Source organism: Stylophora pistillata, chromosome 12 (assembly GCF_964205215.1).
Source record: "Stylophora pistillata chromosome 12, jaStyPist1.2, whole genome shotgun sequence".
Classification (NCBI taxonomy): domain Eukaryota; kingdom Metazoa; phylum Cnidaria; class Anthozoa; order Scleractinia; family Pocilloporidae; genus Stylophora; species Stylophora pistillata.
In genome coordinates, this window is record NC_142530.1 from 26,017,519 (window position 1) to 26,044,166 (window position 26,648).

Consider the following 26,648-nt stretch of genomic DNA (forward strand, 5'->3'; position numbering starts at 1 on the left):
CATGTGTCATCACTGCATTAAGCTGGATAATTTGCGAAAAGATTATTTCTTCTTATGACCCACCAAAGTGATTCAACTGTCTCTTGATGGCAACAATGATGGATGAATCTACACTGTATGTACAGCACTGTATGTATAGTTATTGACCCTCCCACAATGAACAAATTGGAAACAAACATTCCAAACAGACAGTGACACTGTTTTTCAACATCCCAGCTGACAGGAGGTGAGACCATTTTCCTTAATACAAAGCACAGCAAAGGAGTCAAACTCAGACTGGCTTGAAATTTTTGGTTTCCTCTTTGTGCACTTCAGATAATATGATGTCACTCAGTGTAAAAAAATAATAAATTGCTGCCTTGAAATGTAACACTTGATAGTCTTTTAAGAAAAAGAATGTTATCTTTGAATAAGCAATAAAAAGTTTAAGGGACTAATTTCATAGTAATTTCTTAAACTACTTTAAATTTCTTTAATCACTTTAATTTCTTACATTGGCATTTACTTTGAACTGAATTGGATCTGAATAAAATAATTGGCAGTATTTCCTTCGGTTCACATGACTCTTAGCTTTTAGCATGCTATAGGAACCAAAATACACTGCTTGAGGCAATCATTACATCTAAGGGTCAAGCTAAGAGAACTACTAACTAAGAAAAAAGATCTGTTTTCACGAACCAAACTTCTAGCTCAGATGATCATATGTAAAGCACATGATCCCTGCTTAAGAATACACCATCATAAAAGAAGGTTTCCTGCCACCTAAGGAGAAGTGAACTATTGTATTCAGGGAGTACTTTCCAAATTTATACAGTACATTCTCAAGAAAAGGAATTCCCCTCTGAATTAAACACATAGTTCTGAGCATCCAGTATAACAAAGCCATAATAATTTGACTGGGCATGTTAAATCTTGAAAGGCCAAGCTCATCTGCAAGATCATCTCCAATAAAGAGTCTTGATAAACTGCTTGAGGCATTGTAACTGAGATGAAAGGGAGGTTTACTTGCAAATTCCTGTAATAGTGTCTCAGTCAACATCAACGAGTCAGGGTCTGGTTTGCACTGTCGCACTCTTATCATGTTGCACAGTTCCCACTCTTCTTCATAGTTGTTGCATAACATATCACTTGTCATTCCTAGAATGGACAACAACAATAATTCTTGGGATAAATGCTCTGAATCCCTACTACTGTAACATTATTACCAATTTGAAAATGTCTCCTATTACTGCAAAACACCTTGAGCAGACAGAAAAAAGGACCAAGTTCCAAAGATGTTTGTTTCAGAGAGTTGACATTGACTTACTCTCATCAGGTAATTTGGTTATATCAATTAAGTTGAAATTGTAAATCGGCTACTGTAAAGAGTCAAAAAGCTGATGTTTTGAGCGTTAGCCCTTCGTCAGAGCAAATGGAGGAATTGCGGGTCGTGTGTGGGTTTATAAGCAGAAAGTGGAGCTATGCTATTGGCGGAAACATGGGGACAAGAAAAACATGAATAAATTAGTACAATGAAAAGCATTTGTTGATACCTATGGGGTTAAGAGTGTGGATTTGACAGTCAGAAAAACTTTTGTTCAAGAGTTTTGTGGCTTTCCAAGCTACCTAAATGTAAGAAAATTAATTAGGCCACAGATTGCTAAATGCTGCTTAGAATGATTAGGTAGATTTGATCAATTGTATTTACACTAAAATGTACTTACATTTAATTACACTAGAGAAAGAGTTGAATTCATTGAAATTGTACATATCTTTTTTTCTCAGGAGAAAATGCTTTGAATGGTTGTGATCTTTAATGTGATCAGAATTTTTCTAATGCCTCAACTCTCAAGCTCTGATTGTTCTAACTTCCTAACTGCTGCATATTTCCTTGTAAATTAGTTTCAAGAATTTGGTGTTAGATCAAAATAACAAATTCTACCTAATTCATTTAAGTACTCTCATTACCTGTCGACTGGATAATGTACTGTATAGATATTATAGGGAGGAGTTAAACATTGATCACTTCTAGGAGTAAAAATGTTGAGGGAGGAAATGTGTGTTAGAGGCATTTATATATATATATATTTATATATAATTATATATATATATATATTACATAAGCTCTGATTGTTCTAACTAAATATATATCTATATATTTATTAAAAACTGGATCATTGGATAATGTAATTCAAGACTTTTTATTGGTTTAGCCATTATGGTATACGAGCCAATATACCATAATCTAATATCTGTACATTGTAACATCCGGTTTCTTCTTACAAAATAAAGTCAAGAAGATTTGTCTAATATCCTGGGGGCGTTTTTTAATAAAACAATTATTCCACTCCCGCTTATTGGATATGAGATGATTATAGCCAACGAGATGCGTAGCGCCAAGTTGGCTATCTATCATCTCATATCCAACGCACACTCATGGAATAATTGTTAAATATAATATTTTAAATCTTTCTCTAAATACTAGAAGCATATAACCAAGATAAAATGCTTCTGGTAATACTTAAAAAGTGGCAAGACAACTTTTTGTACCATGTATAGACACTTATGATGCAACATGCATACAAGGGTACTTTACTAATAGCAGTTAAACTAAATGACCAACAACTTCTTTTATTAAATTATGGCCCAATCACTTTTTGTACTTACCCAGATAAAAACCAACATATCTCCACAAAGTTTGGTAACCATCTTTTTCAGCTTTTGACAAAAAAATACCAAGAGTTTCTAGACCATGAATTACAACAGATGAAAAAGTGGACAGTGTACCAGCTAAATCCTCTTGGTTGATTGGACATCCATACTGGAAAAAATGACAAAAGCAGACAAATCATGAGACTAAAGAAAATTGTCAATTATGGAATTATTATTAGTAGTTGATCCAATACCAAATTCTCCAAACTAACACCACAAGAATTGTGTTACAGAGAGTAAGGAAAATTATTGATGAGATCTGATACCAGTCAATCTCTAATGATTGAATAACCAGTCTTTAATCAGGATAAATAGAGTTATAGCCCAATGGATAGTGCGCTGGACTGTTGTGCGGGAGGTTGAGGGTTCGAGCCCCGGCTGGACCAACACTCAAGGTCTTAAAATAATTGAGCAGAATTTGCTACCTTTCTATAACATCAAGAAATGGTTAGATATTCTAGTCTTCTCAGATAGGGACGAATAAATGGAGGTCCCGTCTCCCGTAAGGTTGGGGTAGGAGACGTTAATTTCCCACACACATGATTACTGTGTAATGGATGTCCTCCCCTGGGGTGGGATGGGTGGGAAGGTGGACTAGCTCGAATGGTTTGAATGTTCCCTTCTAGTCCTTCCCCACTGCAAGATTAATGCAGTGAAACTGGAATAAATAAAATTAAAAAATTAAATTAATTATCTTGGAAGTGATTTATATTTCCTTAAAAGGAAGTGATTTATATTTCCTTAAAAGGAAGTGATTTATATTTCCTTAAAAGAAAGTGATTTATATTTCCTTAAAAGGAGCACTTGTTGTCAACAAAAACAACAACTACAACAATTTATTTTCAGTGGTGCACAAGGAAATGTAATTTTGTTGTACCTACTTTTTCAATTTCCCACCCACTGTCACGATGAAGGAGGTGGTGGCGTACAGCAGCATGGAGCAGACGCACTCTCATGCAAGCCCCTTTAATTTCACTCAGTGAACCAAGAACAACAGCCCTCACAAAGAAAAGAGTTTCAAACAGTCTTCGGCGAACATCTCCGTATGGGGAAATGCGTCCCATAGCTGATAACACCTGTTACATAATATTTAAGTAATTAAGTGCTAATGTTACTATTATGTGATAAAATTATATATTAGTCGTATCACTGATGCCTAGTCAAAGAACACGGGGTTTTATGGTGTTTTGGGTAAGTTCCCCTGGTGTGTATGTGTGTTGGGGAAGTGTACATGTGCACAAGGGTTCTACAATGTGTCAAAAAACATAATTATGTTGGTGTCCAGTAAGACCCCATTTGAACTTTTGATCCGTAGCTAGAGATAAAGTAAATATATAATGTACCTTATTTCCAAAGGCTGCGGTGAATGAGGAAACAAGACTACCGTACATGAGAACAAGGCCGGCGAAGACACTGTTTCGAACAAAAACCCGTCTTCCTAATTCACACATTTGCCATTCGACGTTCCAAGAAGGTTCTTGTTCATAGAATTCTATAAATTTCGCGCAATAAGAATCCTTAGTAATTGTTCCCAGTTCTTTGACAGCACTATATAAGTCATGATTTCTCAATGCTTTTTCACCGCGATTTCTCGCCACCTCTGCCACTGCACTATCTGCCAGGGGATCACATTCAAATCTCTTCCTGTTTAACTCATTCTCGCAAAGGGCCGACATGTCAGTTTGTTCTGAATTTTGAGCGTATTTCGAGAAGACCTGGCACTACTATATGCACAAACATCCCGGGTACCCTTGCGAGATAAAATTCAATATGGCGGAGGAGTTGGTCCTCAACCTGTAAAACACTTTAGTTTTACAAAACGTACGCGCTACTGCATTGTTTTATACTTTCCCTGAGCACCACAGTGCAACCTTCAAGATGTTTGCTAAGTTTATGAACAAGAAGGACTTCCATCCAGGCTCTAAGGCTAACATCAAAAGGGTAATTTGGCAACCAGCTCGACATGTACACTAACGCTGTTCTTTCTTTCTTCTCAAACGCACGATACATCCATCTACTATTTATAACTTACGTATACAAACATGTATAAACAGTGTCACTTCTGCCACTGGGATCATTGAGATATAAGTAACCAATCACTTTCGTTATTGGAAACGAACAATGATTCGAACTTATGATCAATATTTAGGACCAAGGCAAGCGAAGATGATCAAGGGTATAAGTGGAATTCGTCGCTAGTTTTTTTGTAATAAATTGGTCGATTTTTCTAGAGTGACTTCAAGAAAGTTAATTGCTTTGTAACAAAATTACTTCTGATTTGTTTTTTGTTTGTTTGTTTTGTGTTGTTGTTTTGTTTTTTGTTTTTTTTTTTTATCACACATTGCTAAAAATCTGTCTTTCACTGTAACTTCCCACTGATCAAAGCGATCGATTTTATGTAAGATATTAGGAAATGAAAGTTTGTAAGTAACTTCATGAATCTGGTCTGGTTAATTTTTGGCTGATCCTTTCATAATTTTATAATGGTCTGTTCAGAAATTTCACATTGCACATAAATTGGGTTTTTGTAACTCTCTTTGTAATAGGTCTGGATGGCACATAAATTGGGTTTTTGTAACTCCCTTTGTAATAGGTCTGGATGGCAGAACAAAAGCTACTTGCTTCTCAGCAGAAAGAAAAGGAACTAGAGCTTCAATACAATAAGGAACAAGAGAGATTCAAAAACAGGTACATGGTTTAGTTAGAAAAAGTAAATTATTAGATATCTATCAGAAACTCTGCTGAGTGTTCTCAAATAAAAAATAAACAGTGATCACCTGCTGGATTTTTGGCCAGTGATCACTTAGTTTTGCATATTGCACCCTAGTTTTGATTACACTTTTACAATCATTTGATATTGGATGTTATCTTTGAGCCCCCTCACTTCAAATTTCCACCAGCAGTGTGAATTCTTAACTACAACCTTGGAGTTGTGCAGGTAAACTTCAGTGCCTAACTGTCTAAACTGATAACTTATTTTTTTTCTAGGCAAGCCATCAGTAATGATGAAAGAATCAAGTCTGGTTTGGATTTCTTATATGATGCCCCTCCTGGTTTTAACAAAGGTTACTGTTTTGTGAAATGTCATTGTAGAGTAAGATATAGCACAAGCAGTCTTTACAAAGGTAGTCAACTTTAGAACTAGCTACCAGAAAACTAATTATAACATAACCAAAGTAAAGCGCGCGCTCTGATTGGTCAATTTAGCGTCCCCCATTTGCCCATGGGTGTACGCTGCTGACGTGAGCAAGTGCAAAGACTATTTTTCCGCGCGCGCTTGTTTTTTCTGGTCGCGTAAGATTTGTTAAATAAAAGGGAACTCTTTAGCTACAATGTATCAATGTTATGTCATAAAACAAATGGTAAACACCACAGCATACACTATTGAGTTATGGATGCACTTGGGAGGTTTGCTAAGCACTCAAGAAGCTAGAGTCGCTCTCGGCTATCGCCTCAAGTGACTCTTACGCTTCTTTCGTGCTTAGCAACCTCCCGCGTGCATCCATAACTCAATAGTGTACGCTGTGGTGTTTACCATTTGTTAAAGGGATTCTAATGTTTTCCTTTTTTGGGCAATAGCTGTGAAATTTACCACAAGTAGTAACTGTAGTGCTGAAGAAAGGGAGAACACTGGGTTTTATTTGGATAAACTTGTGAAACATTAGAACTGTTTGAAATCATTAATCTTTCTAATTTGGATATAACTGGCTTTGCCAAGTTGAAATTTAGTTAGTAAGACTGCAAGTACTGGGGCCTAGGAAATCATACTTTGGTATAGTACAGGAAAAATATTGGAAGCATACATGAACATGTGTGTTGTGGTTCAAATATTTTGGCCAAATATTTATTTTTAAATCAGTTTGAATTTTAGTTCTATTGATCTTGTATTCATTGTCGTACTCTAATACAGAGGGAAAAAGAAATCAAACTGATTTGCAAATTTTGAGTCAAGAAAATATTTCAACCATAACTTGTTGATTTGAACAAGTGCACTCATGAGTGTCTCTCTTTTTTCTTTGTTTGTTTCTTTTTGTACATGAATTGAATTCCACTGAAATTACTCATTTCAGATCAGAAGGTAAGCTTCAGTGTTGTATTTAAATGGCAATAAACATGTACATGTACATTAAGTTTATCCCAACATGTTTGTGTAAAGTAAACTTTATAACTTGTAAACACAAGATAGTCATAGATTTAAACCCTGTTACATGGTATGGTAATGGTACAAAGGATCTTTACCAAAACTGAAATCCACCATCAGAAATCTCACTATTGGAGAGAGAATTTTAAAAATGTTGTTTATACTTTTAAAATTAATTTTCGTCTCATTGAACTGACCCCACAGCTTATTGTTTTCTTAGAGGTAGTAAGTGAATAATTTTTTTTTTTTGTTGTTAAAGGTATCAGAGGAGGAAGAGGGGGAGGTGAAATTTGAATGGCAGCGGGGAGCCCCAAGAGAGGCGTATGTAATCTAATGACCTAAAGCTAGATTGATTTCAAAGAAGTTGATTTAGAGGTGGCATGGCAACCTAATGGTTAGCGCGCTGAAATACAGTGCAAGTGGTTGGGGTTTGAGACCCAGGGAGGGAGGGGGAGTGAGTGGGGGTCATTGTGTCATGTTCATGGGCAGCACAAGTTTCTCTCAGCCGGTCTCTCTCCACCCAGGAATACAACTGGGTAGAGATAAACAGATAGGAAAGCTTAACTAATATTGTTGGGGGAGGGGGTACCCATCCAGAGGGGAAGAAGTGTTACCCTAATTGATATGGTCCCTTAATCTTGCAGAAACTAGGATAAGTCACAACCAGATGAACCACATGGCTCCATTGCTGAATTAATCGGGGTTTTTTTAGATTAACTAGATATTTTTCATACTTTACAATTGTAAACATTTGCTGGGAAGATATACAGCTCTGTAGTTGCAATGATTTTGAAATAATTGAAAATTTCTTCTCTACAAATCCTTTTCCCTCTCTTCTTTCAGATATGCCAAGAGCTTAGGCATTGAGGCACGGGATCAGCCCTTTGGGATTGCTGTAAGCTTTTCATAATTTTTTTTCTCCTTTGTTGGTCTGTCATGTGTGTTAAGTTTCAGAACAAGTTTTATCCCTTTAGCTGCAACACTGTAGTTTTACAATTCCCCAGTTAGATTTGCCACGGACATGTATCTGTTGTACAGTTTTATTTTGAAGTTATTAACTGTTTTGTATTATTTGTTGTCCTGATGTGGTGTAGGTTCGCAATGTCAAGTGCATTAAATGTGGAAAGTGGGGTCACATCAACACAGACAGAGAGGTAGGCTAGCAAGGCATGCTGCTCAAACGTTTTTTCTTTCTTTTATCTTATATTTCCTTTGATATTATCTCAGCACATGTGTTACTTGAGTGTATAATTACTTAATGGAGGGATTTGAGTATGAATTCAGAAGAAGTAGCACCAAGTAGTTTTTTCTTGTGACTATGATGTTTGCCTGGGATAACTGTGGGGTGGGGTGTCTGTAGGGTGTTACGTATGCTTTACACGAGCTTAAGTCACAATTTCTGTTTAACATAGTTAATGTCCCTACTATTTTCCTTAGATTTGTTTTTAGATCTTTTGAGTCAATTTGTCGATGCATTTTAACACCTCCAGGCAAGTGGATCTGTTTATTTCCATCGTCAAATTGCAGGAAAATGTATCCGTTGAAAGTAGGGGTTGCATGTAGACCCTTTATGGAGATTAAGAACAACTTCTTTCTATTATTCTTGTTCACGTTCAAGATGCCAGTGTTGTAACTTTAAATTTTAACTTCATTTTGCTTTTTCTAGTGTCCACTGTTCAACAAAAGTAAAAATGCCAATGTTGATCCAAGTCTCATTACAGGTTTGCAAAGATTTTCTCTTTGCTTCCCAACAATAGAGAAAAAAATCCTTTACGCAACCGCTCGAAAGTTTTTAACATTTGCGTGAGTTGTCACACATACGTCACATTTCTCCACCGTTTTTACACGTTCATATCACGTGCAGTAGCGTAAGAGGGCTCAGAAACGGACAGCGTTCGAATTTGATTTGTCATGCCTCAGTTTTTTAACCCACCCGGCTAAATCTGAAGAGGGCGAGCACAGATTCTCCCTCCCATCAATGCTCGATCACAAAGAGGAAAATAATGATCGTTTCCTGACATCTGGATTAAGTCTGCTCTCGCGTAAGGTTATTTTTCTATAAAATTGATATAAAAATGATATTACCGTCAGGTCGACACCAACCGTAGCCAACTAGCCACAGACTAGTAGAAATTCAGTTTTGGCTTGTGATTTTCGATTTCCACTGGCCAATTTGGCTAGTAAACAAACTGAAAAAAAAGTGTTCGGTGTTTAGTGTTCAGTGTTTAGTGTTGAGCCCTGTACCATGCTGTTTGACGAATGAACAAACAGAGGCCAGTCTAGTTAAAGGAAAGTATAGTGGGATGTTTTGGTTCTGTCCTCGTGTACCGGTTCACAAGAGCCAATACAAAAGACCAAACAATACACAATAGCTAACCGATAACTCCTAAACAAAGAAAGAACAATGGTAATTCCCTTGTGAACCGGTACACCAGGACAGAACCGATGTTTTTCTCCGGAGTGGAGCAACTTTCTCTCCATTTAGTTGGATGCCATTTTTTTATATAGATATTGCTGACCCCATGAGGCTTTTGAAAGACATGCAGTCTGATGGCCTAACATTAAAACAAAATGTGTTGGGACGTGTGTTTGATCCAAGTGACCCAAATCAGGTGAGGAATGTTTTCTAGTCTAATATTCATTTCGCTTTTGTTTGCAAATTGGCTGAAATCTTTAGAACTGAAAACGGAAAGCCGAACAGAGATGAAATCGTTTTTATGGGTTCCCTAACAGTAGACTACTGTTTTTCTTTTAAAATTATTATTTAATTAGCTTTTCAGACACGTAAACTTTTCATATTTCCTGCCATTTTGGCGATCGGTCGCGAGCTATAATAATAATAATAATAAAGACTTTATTTTACGAGGGTAACACATAATAGCATAGCTAATAAACTTGTGGCCCTCACTCAGAAATAATTACAATATAAAAACTAGTATAATACAATATGAAAATAGAAACTAATATAATATAATATAATTACAAGATAAGTAAAGAAACTAATAAAATGTATGAATATATACAATATAACTAGTAAGAATGAAAAAAAAAAAAAAAAAAAAAAAAAAAAAAAAAAAGGAAACTATACACAAAAATGACTTAAAAATTGTTGCTGCGAAAAAATATTAGTCCACATATTGTGCTTGAAGCACCTTATGCTGTCCGCCATCCGTATGCGTAGTGGTAACTCGTTCCAAATTTTGGTTCCGGTGACGAGAAAGGTGCGCCCACCTTCAGTTTCCCTGTTATATCTGGGGCACAGTACATTAAAGTTTGAATAGCGCGTAGTTCTTGAATGTCTTGAGTTGTTGATCGAAATATGCTCGTTTAAATAGCTAGGTAGTGCACCATGGATTCGTTTAAACATTATCGACGCTTTGTCAATCTTACACTTCTCGTAAAAAGGAATCCATTTCATTCTATTAAAGAGTTCTACGGATGGAGCCATCCGCTCTGCGTAAAGGATGACTCTAGCAGCGCGTTTCTGCAGCATAAAAACTCTATATAACAATTCTTTATCACAATTTGACCAGATGGCGCTGACATAACTCATAACCGGACTAATAATAGAGTTGTAATACTGAATGTTAGAGAAGCCAAGAAAGCGGATAAACGACAAGCCGCTTTCTTGGCTTCTCTAACGACAAGCTGGAACTTGTCGCACAAGGAATACCGCTGAAAAATTCGCGGGCCGAATTTGTTCACAACAACAGCGCTTGTAGTTAAGGAGGATCCCCTCAATAAGATATTCTGTCTGTTTTCGCAGCAAATCGTGGCATCTGATGACGAAGGTGAAGACGATACAGAAGCCGCTTTCTTGGCTTCTCTAACGGACAAACAAAAGAAGAAATTATTGAGGTGTGAATTGATTTGTTGGTACATGTATTTAAGCATTTTCTTTCCACACAGCTTAGAAGTGATGTACAGCCTTGAACACCTCTTCAGAAAAAAAAAAAAAAAAAAAGACGAAGAAAAAGAAAAAACAAAATCTAAGAGGATTGTTTTAATGTTTATCGCGGAATGGGGTAGAAAAAAATTGTCTCGTATTCTAGCTCGCGAATCCTTCTTCTTTTTCCCAAGCTCGTGGTAAAGATGTGATATTTAACAACTATTCACCGAAGTGGAGGTGGTTAGTGGTGGATATTTACCGAGCCGCGAAGCGGCTCGGTAAATATCCACCGCTAACCACCGACACTGAGGTGAATAGTTGTTTTAGTATATACTAAAACAGTGAGATAATATACACCACCAAAAATTGATTTTAATTCATACGATTCCAACATTTCAACATTTTCCCGCGCGTAACGATCCAACGCGGCTCGGATCGCGGTAAGTGATTTTTTGTTGTAAAAACTGCCGTCTCGTGTTTTCGCTGACAGATAAAATTTCTGAAAACATTTTGTTTAGCTCTGGTGGCGACATTTCTTCAAATGGTGTTGCAAACTCTTTCTGTATTTGAAACTATTTTGTAAAAAATACCATTCAACTTTGATTTTCAAGTAAACAAGTGAGGTTACGCGATTAATTTGCATTTGTAAACAAAACCTTTTCTACTAGTTTTTATTGATAAACTCCCGGTTACCATTACCTTTAAACACAGCCAAACCAAATTTAGTCGCTTTCTCTGTGTTTTTAGGGACTGCTTCGTTGTTATTTGAGTGATTTGTTCGCTTGTCACGGATGCAAACCGGCACGCCACTTTTTCTCGAGTTGCTCGGAGGTAAATAGCAAAGGATATTAGGAGTTTGACTAGCCAATCAGAGCGCGCCTTCAACGCTATCCACTGTTTTAGTATATACTAATTTTCTCTATTCGCAGGCCAAGCTCAAAATTTGCTTTCTTCCGTACGGTGTTAAACGCAGATAGGACATTTCTTCAATTGAACTATGAGGCAAAATATGCAGGTCTTGCTTTTGCTAATGTTGCAAAAAAATATTAAGGTGATTTTGCTTTCGCGCAGAAAACTGGATAGACTTGAACGGGAGGAAATGGAGGCGCAAAGTGGTCACAACAAAAGGAAGAAGAAGAAGGAGAAGAAGAAGAGGAAAAGAAATTCTTCATCTGACAGCGAGGAAGAGTCAAATAAGCAGAGCAAAACGGGATATCATTCCGAAAGTGATTCATCCGACTCTGGAGAAGGAAAAATCAGGAAAAAATCAAAGAATGAAGAAAAGAGAAGAAATTCGAGAGAATTAGCAGAAAGGGATTTAGGCGAAAAGTATAGAAAGCGGAAAGATACAGAAACAGATAGACATCATGGAGATAAACACAGACGGTCCAGAGATGCAGAAAAAGGCATCCATAATCGAGGAGATACTCGTGGACGATTAGAAGATATTAAGGCAAACAGACACTCAAAGGAAAGTGTAACGGATCAGCGTAAAGATCATGATAGTCACAGGCATTCGAGGGATCTTAAAACGGACAGGCGTCACAGTGAGACAGGCAGGCATTCGAGAGACAACACAACAACGCGGCATTCGAGGGATCTTAAAACGGACAGGCGTCACAGTGAGACAGGCAGGCATTCGAGAGACAACACAACAACGCGGCATTCGAGGGATGAAAGAAGCTAGACAAGCCTTGATTTAAAAAAGAGCTCTTTCACAGGGTGAAGATGGCGCTCGGAAGGGATACCAGTGTTTTCTGGGGTGTACTACAACAAAAGAAGAGCTGTTGGGTTCTAGCCGTGTTCCGTTTGGATAGCTCTATGTAATTTAACGTTGCCTTCGGTTATGAATTCGTACCTCTCTAGTAACGCTTAACCAATAGGCCATTTCCGAATTACCTTTGGCCTCTTTTTGAAAACGAGGTTTGAGGTCCGTTTCACGAAAGTCCCGGTACCTTAACGCGCCCGAAGCCACGTTTTCAAATCAAAATTTAAAGGATAGAAAAGCAGATTCTGGCACATAAATCAGTCCATTTTGTTTCTTTAGCTGATGGTTTTATTGTATTATTTTCAAAACTTTTGAAATCCCTATCTTGAAAGAAAACAAAACTGCTTTACGGGCCCGTTAAGTTACCGGGGCTTTCGAGAAACGAAAAAGCTCAACCATTGTTAAGAAAACGAGTTTTTTTGCATGTGAATGAAAACTTGTCATCATATGAAGGATGAACACCCGGACTCGCTTTGAAAAAGAGGCTAAAGGTAATTCGGAAATGGGCTATTTATGTAATTTAAACTTCAGTAAAGTAAGGAAAAATTCTGTCAACAATTTGTACCAATGTCTATTTCAAGCAAGTACCGTGCACGTCTTGATAGAAAACTGAGAAACAGAAGAAAATTTTTTTTTCGTAGTGATGTATTTCGTAGCGACGTCGGGGATATTTAATTTTAATGTGTACGCATTTTGAAATCTTAATTTATGACAGTGAATCCTTGACGCCAGATTTTCTGACTAGGAACTGATGACGCCAAAAACCTATTACCAGTGTTTGATAACTCGCTATGAAATAAGTTTTGTTAACCCACAAAATCTTGATATGCAAACCTTTGCCTTTTAATCTAATCAGTAAAAAAGGGATAATTCATTCATTCGAGCCAGCTGTCGATGCATGGATCATTTTGTTCAATTCCCCGCAGTTGAACAACTCGCCAATGAAAATAGTGCTTTTGCCATATGACAGAATAATTAATGTTAAGATGATAAAAGAACGAAGCTCTTTTTCTGGGAATCAAAAACTGATGCTGCCGCACCCTATGAAAGATCAAACAGAGTTCATCACTCAGTTGTTGTCTCACATTTCAGCTGTTAAGCAATTTTTATCATGAGAGAAATCGTTCATTTGCAAGCCGGCCAATGTGGAAATCAAATTGGTGCAAAGGTACGTTAGATTTATGTGAACGCAATTTCAATTTAGTTGCAGATTTCCCTAAAATAAAGCCCTTGACACGTCTTGAGAACAAACCGAAGTGAACGGCTTTGATTAAAGAATAAAGATCGCCGGGGTGACATACAAAGGAGAGGAATTTACTCAAACTGAAAAACTTGTTTGCAAACGGCGTTTGAGAAATACCCATAGTTATATTTTTGGTAACACTTCTCCTTGTAAGAACTAAGAATATTTTTTAAAGCTTATTCCAGACAAAAGTGCTGTTTTTTTCGCTTTCGAGAAATAAATAATCGCATAAAAAGTAAGAAATGCCTTGAATATGATGTGTAATCCCGTGAGAACAAATTTTCGGAGAAACAAGACTACTTGTCGTAGTTTCATTTTAGAGAATTTGACCACGAGATCCTTGAGAACCATTCAAGGGGAATATTAGAAACCAACGGCCTAGTTGAAGTGGACATAAGAAGAACTTTCCTTCTTTTAGAATAAGAAAATGTTTATACCTCTAAAAAGTTTTAATTAACAGTTCTGGGAAGTGATTTCTGATGAACACGGAATTGACGCCTGTGGAGCGTACAAAGGCGACAGCGACAGCCAACTCGAAAGAATCAATGTGTACTATAACGAAGCTACAGGTAACTCAATTATAAATGAATTTACAGAAAACAATGCAGTTTTGTTTTTACTTTACAAAATTCATGAATGGCCGAATTGCTCTTTTTCATAATTAAACTAATCATTTCGGTGAAGATTTGAAATGCAAATTCGAACAAATTTTCACCGAATGTACGCACACAATTTTTTTTTCTTTTTCAGGGGGAAAATATGTGCCGCGAGCAGTTCTTGTCGATTTGGAACCAGGGACAATGGACTCAGTGAAAGCCGGACCATTTGGACAACTTTTTAGACCAGATAACTTTGTTTTCGGTAAGAGCAGTTCTTCTTTAAAAAAAAAAATGTGTTTGGCTGTGTGGCCGTTAAGTAATTGGGCTGCAGAAATCTAAATTATAGTAAAAGCAATATTTCGCTGTAATACTTCAAAACCAGATGTTCGTGGTGATAACATTTTTACCACCATAACACCTCAAAATCTTGGCCTTGCCAGAAAACAAAGAATCGCTTTAAAAATTTAATTTCACAAGATGTATAGAAACAGTTGGCTTTTACGCCACTTAAGAAACATGTCAATTATTAAACACTGAACGTTTCAAATTAAAAAATACAGTTGTTTTAATTTCTCATTTATTTTCTATCGTTGTAGTATTTTTTCATTCAAAAGTAAGATGTATTTCAACGTGCGAATGCTCTGGTTATAACGCTTTAAATTTTCTCTTTTCTTTCAGAAATATGTTTTGCAATAAATACAATCTAAAGCTTCTGAAACAATATATTAGTTCTTCCGACGATTTTTTATCACAGATATATTTCAAATTAAGAAGATTTCCTCTCATATTCCTCACTTTTATATATGGAGGTTTCGCCACACTGCAAGTTCGCTCCTCACCACCTTTGCGAGCTCGCACCGTAAAATAAAACAAGTTCACCCCCCATCTTTACCAGTTCGCCCCAAATGTTTCCAATTGTTCCGAAACGTATTCCTTTTTTATGTAAAAATCGTTATATATCTCGATCAACTTTAAATTTCATACTCAAAACCCTAACAAAGTTTGATAAACGCGCAATTTCTTAGGCTTGCTAAATGACGCACGTAAAGGTGGGGGCACACTTTTTCCTCTTCAGGGGAAGAACTTCCAATCGGGTCAAACCCTAAGATGCATTCAATTCTTCCCCTCTCTTCCCCTTTCCTGTAAGGTCAAAGTGGAGCGGGTAACAACTGGGCCAAAGGTCATTACACAGAGGGTGCAGAGCTGGTAGATTCGGTACTAGATGTCGTTCGCCGCGAAACGGAAGGATGCGACTGCGTTCAAGGCTTCCAACTGACACACTCCCTTGGAGGTGGAACTGGGGCAGGCATGGGCACTTTGCTTATTTCGAAAATTCGGGAAGAATATCCTGATCGAATCATGACTTCATTTAGCGTAGTGCCGTCTCCAAAGGTAAATGAAAATTAGGGCGGACTAAATGCACAGTAGGGGGGGGGGGGACTCAACTTTAGACTTCAACATTGATCAAGGCGTTATCATACAAAGTAGGGTACTTGTGATCTCGTACCCAGGTCCTACCGTTCAACTGTAACTGAACCGCTTGGCTGCGGAGGGTCTGGGTACAGGATTAAGACAATTGTTGTATAGTGGTTTAATCATCAAAAATCATGTAAGGTAAAGGGTAAACTCTGTACATAAGCCAAGTGGCTCATCCCGCCGGTGCTTAACTCCGGTTTCCGTATCATGAAGCGACTAGGAGTATTTCTACTCCCCTCCTCCCCCTGGATGGGATGCTAGTCTATCGCAGGGTTACCCCCCAACATTAAATTTTCCGGTACCCATTTAAACACCTGGGTGAAGAGAGGCACTGTGAGAGTAAAGTGTCTTGCCTAAGAACACAACACAATGTCCTCAGCCGGGGCTCAAACCCGTACCACTCGAACCGGAGTCGAGTTCACTACCCAGGAGGCCACCGTGCCTCCCAAAATGATGTGGTTCTCTTAAATTCATTTCTCGTCTCGGTGAAATTAATTAATAAATAACAGCACGAAATAGACTCTGTTTCTCTTCGAGTTTTTACGAACTCCAAATATGGTGCAAGTGTTTGTTATCGTTGAATGATCGTAGTAAAACAGTCGGAGTTGTGGTTAGTGTGACAAAAGTCATGGGGTTCGTGTTTCAAGAATATTACTTATTTCTGATAATTAAGCGCCTTTATTGTTCTAAAATCCACCGAGAGGCTGGTGTAGGACCACCATGTTCAAAATTTAACCTACATTCCTTACTTTTTACTGGCTTTTGATCGGAAAGCTAAACACCTGCCATCGCATGCAATCAAATCAGTTTTGAAATCTTTCGTCCTTCTGGGCAGAGTTTTCGGAAAGTGCAGCAACCAGGGAGAACTGTGGCCTTCAAACTTGTTCCCAGTGCCTTTTCGCTTACTTGGGGGAGGGACGGGGAAAAAATAAGGGAAAAGGCCTTAGGAGTGAGGTTGTGTTACCTTAAATCATTTTCAATGTTACTCGTAACACATTTTGCGTGGGTATGAATCGTTGAACATCCAATGAGTTGGGCTTTTATCAGTTTTGATTCATACTTGGACCTGTTTCAGGTATCAGACACTGTCGTGGAACCGTATAATGCCACCTTATCTGTTCATCAGCTGGTCGAGAACACAGATGAGACTTTCTGTATTGATAACGAGGCTCTGTATGAAATCTGCTTTCGAACACTCAAGCTAACCACACCCACATACGGGGATTTGAATCATTTGGTGTCCGCTACAATGAGTGGGGTGACAACTTGTTTACGTTTTCCCGGACAGGTAAGAGGACATCATATCTGAAAAGAACTACGAACTGGATCATGATAGCTTTGTCTCACGTTGCCGACATCACATCACTGCTAAACATCACTGACTGCCACTGACAAAAGTTCTTGAAAGGGTCCTCTCGAGCGGACTACAACACCGCACGTTCGACTGTTCCTTTAGAGCTCAAAATGTTTGCTGTAATGGGAATAAATCGCTTTTGGTTATATCAAAACCAGACTAAACACAACGACCCATTGCAACAAATGTGAATGTGAATGCAAGAAGGTAAAAGTGAGGATGAACGTTAAACATGTTAACTTAGATAATGTCAGTGCTCAGTCACAAGTCGTTCCAATTCTATAAATGAAAAATCTTACAGCCACGGCAGTGAATAAACTAATCACTCCACAGAACGATGAAAAACTCTGCCAATGCATCGAAACCGACCAATCACAACTAGTGACGTGTTTTTTTTTTTTTTCGAGTCTTGCAGCCAATGACAATAATATTCTCGAATCATATTTACAACATAACGTTGAAAACAAAAACAAAAATAAATCAACGCAATAGGACTCTTATGATCACTACCATTTTTGTTCAGGCTGTAGAAAAGTCATCCACCCTTTATTGGATAATGCGACACGATCGACCATTTCTCCTGGATTCAAACTAGTCTTTGGAGGAATAAAAGATATTCTGATAAATTATTATGTCGGATGTAGCCAAAAATTTTTTTTGTTTTGTTTACATCCTAGCTCAATGCCGACCTGAGGAAATTGGCAGTGAACATGGTCCCATTCCCCCGCCTGCATTTCTTCATCCCAGGCTTTGCACCGCTGACCAGTCGGGACAATCAGCAATACCGCGCACTGACTGTGTCCGAGTTGACTCATCAGATGTTCGATAACAAGAACATGATGGCGGCCTGTGATCCGCGCCATGGAAGGTACCTCACTGTAGCTGCCATGTTCCGCGGGAAGATGTCCATGAAGGAGGTTGACGAGCAGATGCTGAATGTTCAGAATAAGAACAGGTAATGAAGACATATGTTAGAGATTTGTCGTAAGCATGTAGGGCCAGGGTGGAGGCGTGGTGGCCTCATGGTTAGTGCGCTCGACTCCGGATCGAGTGGTCCGGGTTCGAGCCCCGGCCGGGACATTGTGTTGTGTGCTTAGGCAAGAAACTTTACTCTCACAGTGCCTCTCTTCACCCAGGTACCGGCAATTTTATGCTGGGGGTAACCCTGCGATGGACTGGCATCCCATCTAGGGGGGAGTATAAATACTTCTAGTCGCTTCATGCTATAGAAACCGGAGTTAAGCACCGGCCTAATGGGCCACTAGGCTCGTAACAGACTTTACCTTTACCATGTAGGACCAGGGGACTAAGAAAAATCTCCGAGAAGATTTAACCTCCATCCAGCACAATGGAGTTCCTATTGAGTTTCTCAAAATGGTAGGAGGTATCGGAGATAAAATATCAAAGAGCAACATTGCATCACTCTGTTTGATCCAGTTTTTTTTTTTTTTTTTTTTTTCTTATCTATAAGCTATAAACTGCTCTCATCATGATTTCTCAATTCCAGCACCTACTTTGTGGAATGGATTCCAAACAACGTGAAGACTGCCGCGTGCGACATACCTCCTCGCGGGCTTAAAATGTCAGCGACTTTCATTGGCAACAGCACAAGCATTCAAGAGTTGTTCAAAAGAATCAGCGAGCAGTTTACGGCCATGTTCAGACGCAAAGCGTTTCTACACTGGTATACCGGGGAGGGAATGGATGAGATGGAATTTACTGAAGTGAGAAAAAGAAATGAATTCTGTACATTCAAGTCTATATTTAGCTATTTATTCATGAACTCAAGATTCCCATTGCGAAATAGTTGATGAGGACGAAGCCCGAATTAATTTCACACCTTAGATTAATCTGATAGCATTGGTATACACTGACCAGTCCTTCAAAACTTAGCAATAAGATGGGCTAGTGTTTTCAATGTATTTTTTTTACTACCACAAGCAGTAAGGTTATTCAATTTACTGACTATCTATCGCGGAATGGATAGCGAATAGTGTAGCCAATCAGATTGGTGCATTTCTGATATTTATACTAATACCGGGTGCCAAGTGCAATCAAACACATGTACATGTAACATTTCTCTTTCCGGTCACTGAACGACTCTCTCTCAGTACACCTATCTTCGTGTTGCTCATTTTTGTTGTAGGCGAAATGACCAATGTGATTGGCTGTTACAGGCCCTGAATTATTACCTTATGTTAATCACGCAGTTTCAGAATTGTCCAAGTTGACCTAGGGAGGTGAAACTTGATCGCACAACCATTGGATAGGAAATCATTGTGTCGTTTGGGCCCTTCAGTTTTCTTTGTCATTTTCTGTCTGATCTCCGTCATTCTAGCTATTTTGATGTTCTTATTTCAACAGGCTGAGTCTAACATGAACGACCTGGTGTCTGAATACCAACAGTACCAAGACGCTACAGTCGATGAGGAGGAATTTGACGACGAAGAAGAATCAGAAGCCTAAATAAATATTTGTCACGTCTAAGCGGACAATACAGTTTTTCGTTTAATTCCTCTGCCACTTTTACTCTCTTCCTTCATCCTCTCCTCTTGTTAGCCTTTGCCTCATCTCGCCTCATCTCCCCACCCCCCCCCCCTACTCCCCGATTACGCTCAGGCCATCTGTCTTTTATGGCATGCTGGCGCTGTTGTTAAATGGTTAGAAACAGCTGATCAATTTAACTTCGACGTCGAAATGAAAAAGCGAACAAACTTTTATTAATTCAGTTTGGCTTGTAAAAACTAAAACACATTTAATTTGAAGGGTGACAGCTAAAAAAAATGCGGTCATTTTTATACTAGACTACAAAAATAAACGACACTTGGTGAAAAACATTTTACCAACGAATTCGCCGAACAAAATGCATAACAAGCGGAGAGATGCTTACAAGCTGTCGATCTGCTCCGTAAAATAGATGAAAGATAAGAAACTTATTGTCGCGTTAAAAAAATAATCTCGAATTGTCCAATATTGAAAATAGCATGCGTTAGATTCCAGAATATTTGGTATATCCACCAATTGCCCACAAGTTTTGTGGTAAAAAGACTTGAGTTGCGGTTTGAGTTTGATAAGTAATACCCTTGAGTTGCCAAAAAAATATTTTCGTATTCATATAAAATATTGATTACAATGAGTTGGAGAACAGAAGGAGGTCCTTGTCTATTGTGTGATTGTGAACCCAGTTTCAATCTAGCCTTTTAGGGAATTACATCCACTCCTGGTGCATCCTCGAGGTTACTGCAACTCCTTTATTTCCTCGAATAAGCACCCGTGTGTATATATTAAATCTCGTCTAACGGTCTTCGTCTAGCAGTCTTGAATTGAATGCAACGACATAATACTTTCCAAGATCGTCAACACCCATCAGGCAGCATTAAGAAGATAAAGCACAGATGGAGATTCCGCACAGCCGTGATGAAGATATTTCTCTTGGACTGAAAGGCACTTAATTGAGGGGGCGCGCGCTTATTAAGTTTTCCTTTCGACTAACTTCAACTATGTTTCGGATATATCTTTAATAGGAAAACAAAAGCACCACATTTTCGCTAACATTATCCACGTTGACACTTAGGTTAATATGGAAATAGAAATAACTGGATGTTACTTGACTTTTCTCCCGTGTATTGATTCCGCTATAGTTGAAGCTTAAAAAAATATAAATTAAGCGACTATACAGGAACAGGTTTTACTCGATCGAGAAAGTGAGAGAGGTGGTAAAGACACATATTTGAGAAGAGAGCTTGTTTGTGATATTATAGCCTTTGGGGTTGGCGGTAATTACTAGGAGGGCACTATGCATAAAGATTACGGTATTTGCATGTATGAACGGTTTCAAATAGTACTCGCAATCTCATTGGTCGGTAGTAGAGTTTGGGTAAGATCATGGTTGTGCATGACGTCCTGTCGCTTCATTTGACAAAATGGTCTTTTTGAGAAATATGAAAGCAATTCAGCACTCTTTCCGTGTTTTCATGGGCTCTTCCGAATACCCGGGGTTCGAGAAGATTCTCAAAAGTTATGCAAACCCTCAGCGGCGTTTCGAGTTTTTATAACTTTCTCTAACTCTCCCAGCCCGCCTCGTGCTTGGAGGAGGCTATGCAGACTTCGGAAAAAGTCGAAAACGAACGATTAAAAGCAATATCTTTTATTATTGTTTTAGCATAATTACAGGCAATGGTCGCATCCGGTCGTCGAATCTCGTTCGTATTATATGTATGGTGTCGGAGAAATTAATTTAGCGACCTAAGAAGCCTTCAAAACTGCTGTGTAAAACAGTTTTTAATTAATAATAAGGCACAAAAAACTGAGAAACGACATGTCATACCCTAAACAAACCAGCTGCATTACTTAGACTAGCCACAACGACACAGTCATTGGTCAAGGCTTATTTTTAAATTGATAACGTTATTTTGTGCTTACCCAACTAAGTTATATCGTAAAAACGAGTGAAGATGTCTGAGCGCGGCCAGTAGGACGTCACGATGTTTATTGAGACATTGCTTTGAGAATTGTGTAGGACTTAAGAAAATTGACGTACGGTGAATTTGCGTCCAGATGAATACAATTTATAATGCAAGCTGTTGTCATCACAAGACATTTCAAGTCAAAACCGAACTCTAAATGAGACAGTTGGATATTACTGTTCGCAAACCCTTGTAAAATTTCAATTTATTTTGCCTTCACCAGGAAGACGGACCAGCTGAACGTTTTAACCTGAAATATGATTGTCGGGCCTCAATAACATCAAAATATTCAAAAGTTGTATAGGGGATTCTCCATTACGACAGTGCAGTTATCAATGACTAACAAGCAAGCTTTAAGGTAAGGAACGACAGAAATTATCGATTTTCTAGCTAGCGGCATATAAAATGATGATCGTGCGTAGCTCTGCGCAAAAAGAATGATCGAATGAAAGAGTCGCGTGAAAGGTGGAGTTGCGCCTCTTTTTTAGATATTGATTAGCTCTCAAATTCAATCCTTATAGGACTCGTTAGATTTTGTTCTGTTTTTTTTCTTTTTCTTTTGGTTTCTCTTTTTCACTTCAACTCACTATTTACAGCTCAACTGTCAATCGCTAGCAGCTAAACGGGAACAACAGCTGTTTTTCCTCTGTCCTTTCATCATTTCGCTGAGTGATTTCTAAAATAGAGTGGAATTTTCCGAAGATATAATGAATTTTCGCAACTTTAATGAGGGTCTTAAAAAACGGTTTAACCGGCTTCAGCCGTACAACGGCAAAAAATTAGCCGTGAGGCATAAAAAAACTGACAAATGTGAACCTTTGGTCATAAAGGAGTTAACCGCAGCAAATTTTCTTTTTGTACTAAAGGAACCTGAAGCAGCGAAATGGCCGCACTTTTAGCCGTTAACCGTGAAAGCCATCATCCCGATGAGAACCTCTCAAATGCAATAGATAGATAACAATTTTCATGATACAGCCCCTGAAAAAAAATATACACAAAATGAAATAACTGAAGATAATATTTAAAAAATTCGAATCTATTGGTTTACGAATAGAAAAAAATCGAGAAATTGAGCCATCGCAAAATGCAAGAATGGATATAAAAATATAAAGGGTAAAGTTTTAGTGACGGGAATAAAACATGTTCTCGATGTGCATCCCCTGCATAAAATAATTATTGATTTTCGCAAACATTTTTCAGGTTATCAAGCAATACTCACAGCTTGTGAAACGATAGTTTCTCCAAATAAGGGTTCCCTACAGGTAACTAAGACTAGCGCAGCTATTGTCGGGGGGAGGGGGGGGAGGGCGTTGGAGTTTTTAAGTACCAACTGGCAGCAATTTAACTTCTCTTTTGATTCATAGCGATGTTTTAACTGAACGATTTTAATACATATGTAAATGAATGGGTGTGTTGTTTTTTTTAGTGAAAGTATAGGAAACCTAAAGAGTTAAAAGTCGAACTGCTGCTGTTGAAGAAAAACTCACCTCCCAGTTGCAAAATGTCAGCTAACATGACCGCCATGATGAACGAAACTCAAGCAGCGAAATGCTACGATTCTTCAGCTGTTAAAATAGGGGACACTTTTGCGTACTCTCTGCTGTTTGTAGTTTCGCTGGTTGGAAATACCTTGATTGGAATAATTGTCTACAGGACGAAACCATTAAGGAAGCCTGTCAACTTCTTATTCGTGAACATGGCCATGTCAGATCTGCTCATTCCGACATTCCTGTTTCCGATGAAGCTGGTATATTTATACACCAAATCATGGCAAGGCGGTGACGGCCCTATCGGCCAGTCTTTGTGTAAGCTGGCTTCCTTCTCAGCAGATACCTCCGTAGTGGTGTCAATACAAAGCCTTGTTCTGATAGCAGTGGATCGATTTGGAGGTGTGGTTATTCCTCTTCGCTCCCCACTCATCAGTTCAAAGATGTGCCGGTTCTATATTCTTGCCACCTGGATTATCGCCATAGCTGTTGAGTTCCCAAACCTGATCGCCTTTAAAGTTGTCGAGAATCAAGGGGCGCTGCAGTGTGAAATAAAGTGGAACGACACATTTGGAGAGTCCTCTTTATACCAAGCTTACATCCTGGCGAAACATGTGGTATTTTTGTTCATTCCTTTGATCCTAATCGCCGTACTTTACTTTTTTATCGCATTAAGAATTAAATCCCATGATATTCCGAGGAACTCTTCCTTTAACACAAGGAGACAAGGTTTGAAGAGACAAAGAAATGCTCTGAGGATGTTTATTGTAATAGTGTTTGTTTTTGCAATCTGCTGGCTGCCTTTCGCAATCACTCGGCGCCTCTCCAGCACCGGATCATCTTGTAGCTTCCGACATTCCGTACATATTGCCTTTTTTTTAGCAATATCCAATTGTGCTATAAACCCTTGTGTCTGTTTTATTTCCAATGCAAATTATCGCCAGGCTCTAAGGAATCTCCTCAGCCATTTTGTTGCTTCTCCCAGGACTTATGAAGCTGTCGTGTGATTGTGATCCAACCGTACGCGTTTTCGTGTTTCTCAAAGACACTAAAGAATTATTTGCTTAGCTTTTAAAACAACTATGTACAAAAAGTTACGAAAATTTAATTCTAGAAATTATAGCTTTATCTGAATAAATGAATTAATAAGTACTTTCGAGTTTGTAACTCTTGCTTGTACAGCGTTTTATGACGTCATTTCCATTGATGTTACCCCTACTGATAATGACTCTCGACCAATGAGGCAAGATAAGTTTTTTAGTAAGTTATGCATTGCGGTTTTATTTATATAATACACCATGAAATTATGGATTTTGTTACACGGTCATGAGAGTGGCATTTATAGAGAATCAAATAGAATTGCAGTATTGTTAGTTCTATAACTGTTGTAAAAATTTTTGAACATATAAGAAACTAGCTTATGTACAGCGCATGAGGTAATCTACTTTAATGTTGTAAGTATTAATTGTTAGGAATATTTTATATTTCATTACTGTCTTTTGAAAGAAATAAAAGATTAAAAAAAATGATAATAAGAAAAAAGAAAGGAATAATTTCTTTCTTAACTCTTTGACCCCTAAGACATTAAAACATTAACCGTGAATCACACACATTAAGGTCACAAGAATAAAGAAAATAATCACAATCTAAAGAAACCATTGATTGTTAAACAAAATTCTCCTTGTGAACACCTAAGGAAAATTATAGAGAACAGTGTCAGGCATATGCATACAGATTGGCTTGCTCTAGCAGTCTGTAACCCATTGTTTAGTTTTACCATGACTTAGCATCCTGTAGAAAGTTTTAAAGCCTCTTAAACTTATTATCCTCTGTTCCACAAGAGAGAGATGATTCGGCGATATTTAAAGGGACTAGTTCAAAAGCCTCATGGTTCTCCTGTCCACCAAGCTCCAAAAATAATTACTTCTACTTCTTTTAATTTCGCCTGTTAATTGGAAATATTTGACGATAAAATATTGCGCTAAATGAATTCTAAAACTGTCAGGATGCATTCAGTAAAAAGGCCTAAAAAAGCTTGTCGACCACATTTCGACGTCAACGTAACGCCATTATTAAGTCAAAAAGAATAATAAGTTTAAAAGGCTTAAATACTAAAATAACAATATGTACTGATTAAAACGTTGAAAACAATAAAGACCTAAGAAAAAATAAAAAAGTGAGTCGTATGGAATCTGCCTGCACATTCAACTTCGGTTTGACTTTCTAAAGAAAAAGTGTGTCAAATACTAAGCAGTCAGTGACATGTTTTCCAATTGCCGATTTTTTGTGTTCAGCAAAGCGTTGGTGAATGCTGCAATAAAAAAACAAACAAACAAAAAACAAAAGCAACGTACTCAAAGAACCGAAAAAAGTAGGAATCAAGCTTAAGTATGACTTCGCTCAGCTCTATTTTGCTAGCGAGTCGAGAAAGGTGCAACCCTCTCTAACCTCGCCAGGAAAATGCAACATACTAAATTTTACTTGCTCCTCAAAAACTCAAACAAAAGAAATTAACATGCCGGACTCATGACGGTGTTTAAGTTTACCAACCAATTGCATTCTGTTTTCTGTATCTTTAAACCGCATTCTTCTCAACATGTCTCCCTCCCGGCCTCGAAAAACCAACCGTGCTACCAGAGATTCCACTAGAACGATCCCAACTATGAAAACAACGGCAAAAAGGTATCTCATGTTTTAATTGGACGAAAAGAAATGTTAGAATCAGTCAGTCATGTAAACATAACGTTTCTCGAATTGGTTTTTTTTCAAGCGCTTCCCATCCCCGGACAAAGAAACTGCAAGAGTTTGAAGACCTTTGAAGGATTACGCTCAGGCAAGAGAGGATGCTAAATTACCCCTATTCCAAACACAATTTTCTTAAAATTTATTTTGAGAACTACACCTGATTGGTTTCTGGTTGCGCGATGAAGCTTGATGCGGGATTTTTGGCAGCCTGCAGTTTGCGACCAGTCGCCGTCTCATAAATGGGTGAGTGCAGATTTATGAGGGTGGGACATCACCGCTCCCCTTCACCACTGCAAACTGTACAAGCTGCTCAAATTCACCTACACTTTGCTTGGTTTGTGCGTACCTTAAAAGTGATTTCACGTCCAAGATAACGCATACGAACGACATGACGATTACTGATCAAACATTAGATTGGACCGTTCGCCAAGGTTGAATTTCGCCTTAAGAGTTCCATAATAACAATGAGCCGGAGATTTACAGTAAAAACCCTGCTAAATTACTTTTAGAAGAAAGAACTTGCACAAATTTATCTTCAAGCTGACTGTGAGTCATCAATTTGAACGAGGTCAGTTTTAACTGAATGCAACCACTGTACTTAACTTTTGATAGAAGAGGGTCTCTTCACACGAGTCCGGGTTGAATAAACGCAAAGAGAGCTTAAAATGTACACAAGAAAACAGAATTTTAGTTGGTGTATAATTTGGTAATATATATATACTAAATTAAGTAGTTTCAATGTTAAGATTAGGTAGTTTTCTTACAATAGATATAATTTTCATTTTATAT

General features: G+C 38.1%; 4 protein-coding genes across 6 annotated transcripts; 3 read left to right on the forward strand and 1 right to left on the reverse strand.

Moving 5' to 3' along the window:
* Nucleotides 1-448: 448 nt before the first annotated feature.
* Nucleotides 449-4,396, reverse strand: LOC111338777 (uncharacterized). Of its 2 annotated transcripts, XM_022945302.2 has the most exons (4): nt 4,035-4,395; nt 3,573-3,767; nt 2,647-2,800; nt 449-1,137 (listed from the first exon to the last, which is right to left on the reverse strand). In XM_022945302.2, the coding sequence occupies exons 1-4, from the start codon at nt 4,365-4,367 to the stop codon at nt 725-727; spliced, it is 1,095 nt and encodes a 364-aa protein (XP_022801037.2). In that variant the 5' UTR covers nt 4,368-4,395; the 3' UTR covers nt 449-724. The 2 variants fall into 2 exon arrangements, with proteins under 2 accessions (XP_022801037.2, XP_022801038.2); XM_022945303.2 differs by lacking the exon at nt 3,573-3,767 and having other exon boundaries at nt 4,035-4,396.
* A 42-nt stretch (nt 4,397-4,438) lies between these two features.
* Nucleotides 4,439-13,108, forward strand: LOC111338770 (corepressor of RBPJ and splicing regulator). The gene is made up of 10 exons (XM_088740315.1): nt 4,439-4,632; nt 5,285-5,379; nt 5,680-5,767; nt 7,092-7,153; nt 7,676-7,727; nt 7,927-7,986; nt 8,499-8,553; nt 9,341-9,444; nt 10,599-10,690; nt 11,793-13,108. The coding sequence occupies exons 1-10, from the start codon at nt 4,570-4,572 to the stop codon at nt 12,406-12,408; spliced, it is 1,287 nt and encodes a 428-aa protein (XP_088596441.1). The 5' UTR covers nt 4,439-4,569; the 3' UTR covers nt 12,409-13,108.
* Nucleotides 13,109-13,518: 410 nt separating this feature from the next.
* LOC111338769 (tubulin beta-4 chain) lies at nt 13,519-19,673 on the forward strand. Of its 2 annotated transcripts, none has more exons than XM_022945295.2 (8): nt 13,519-13,657; nt 14,193-14,301; nt 14,483-14,593; nt 15,479-15,723; nt 16,883-17,095; nt 17,839-18,116; nt 18,669-18,885; nt 19,526-19,673. In XM_022945295.2, exons 1-8 carry the CDS (start codon nt 13,601-13,603, stop codon nt 19,625-19,627), a joined length of 1,332 nt encoding a protein of 443 aa, XP_022801030.2. In that variant the 5' UTR covers nt 13,519-13,600; the 3' UTR covers nt 19,628-19,673. The 2 variants fall into 2 exon arrangements, with proteins under 2 accessions (XP_022801030.2, XP_088596439.1); XM_088740313.1 differs by having other exon boundaries at nt 13,520-13,657; nt 14,180-14,301.
* Nucleotides 19,674-21,375: 1,702 nt separating this feature from the next.
* LOC111338771 (QRFP-like peptide receptor) lies at nt 21,376-25,280 on the forward strand. The gene is made up of 2 exons (XM_088741889.1): nt 21,376-21,985; nt 23,054-25,280. The coding sequence occupies exon 2, from the start codon at nt 23,129-23,131 to the stop codon at nt 24,119-24,121; it is 993 nt and encodes a 330-aa protein (XP_088598015.1). The 5' UTR covers nt 21,376-21,985; nt 23,054-23,128; the 3' UTR covers nt 24,122-25,280.
* The last annotated feature ends 1,368 nt before the right edge of the window (nt 25,281-26,648 follow it).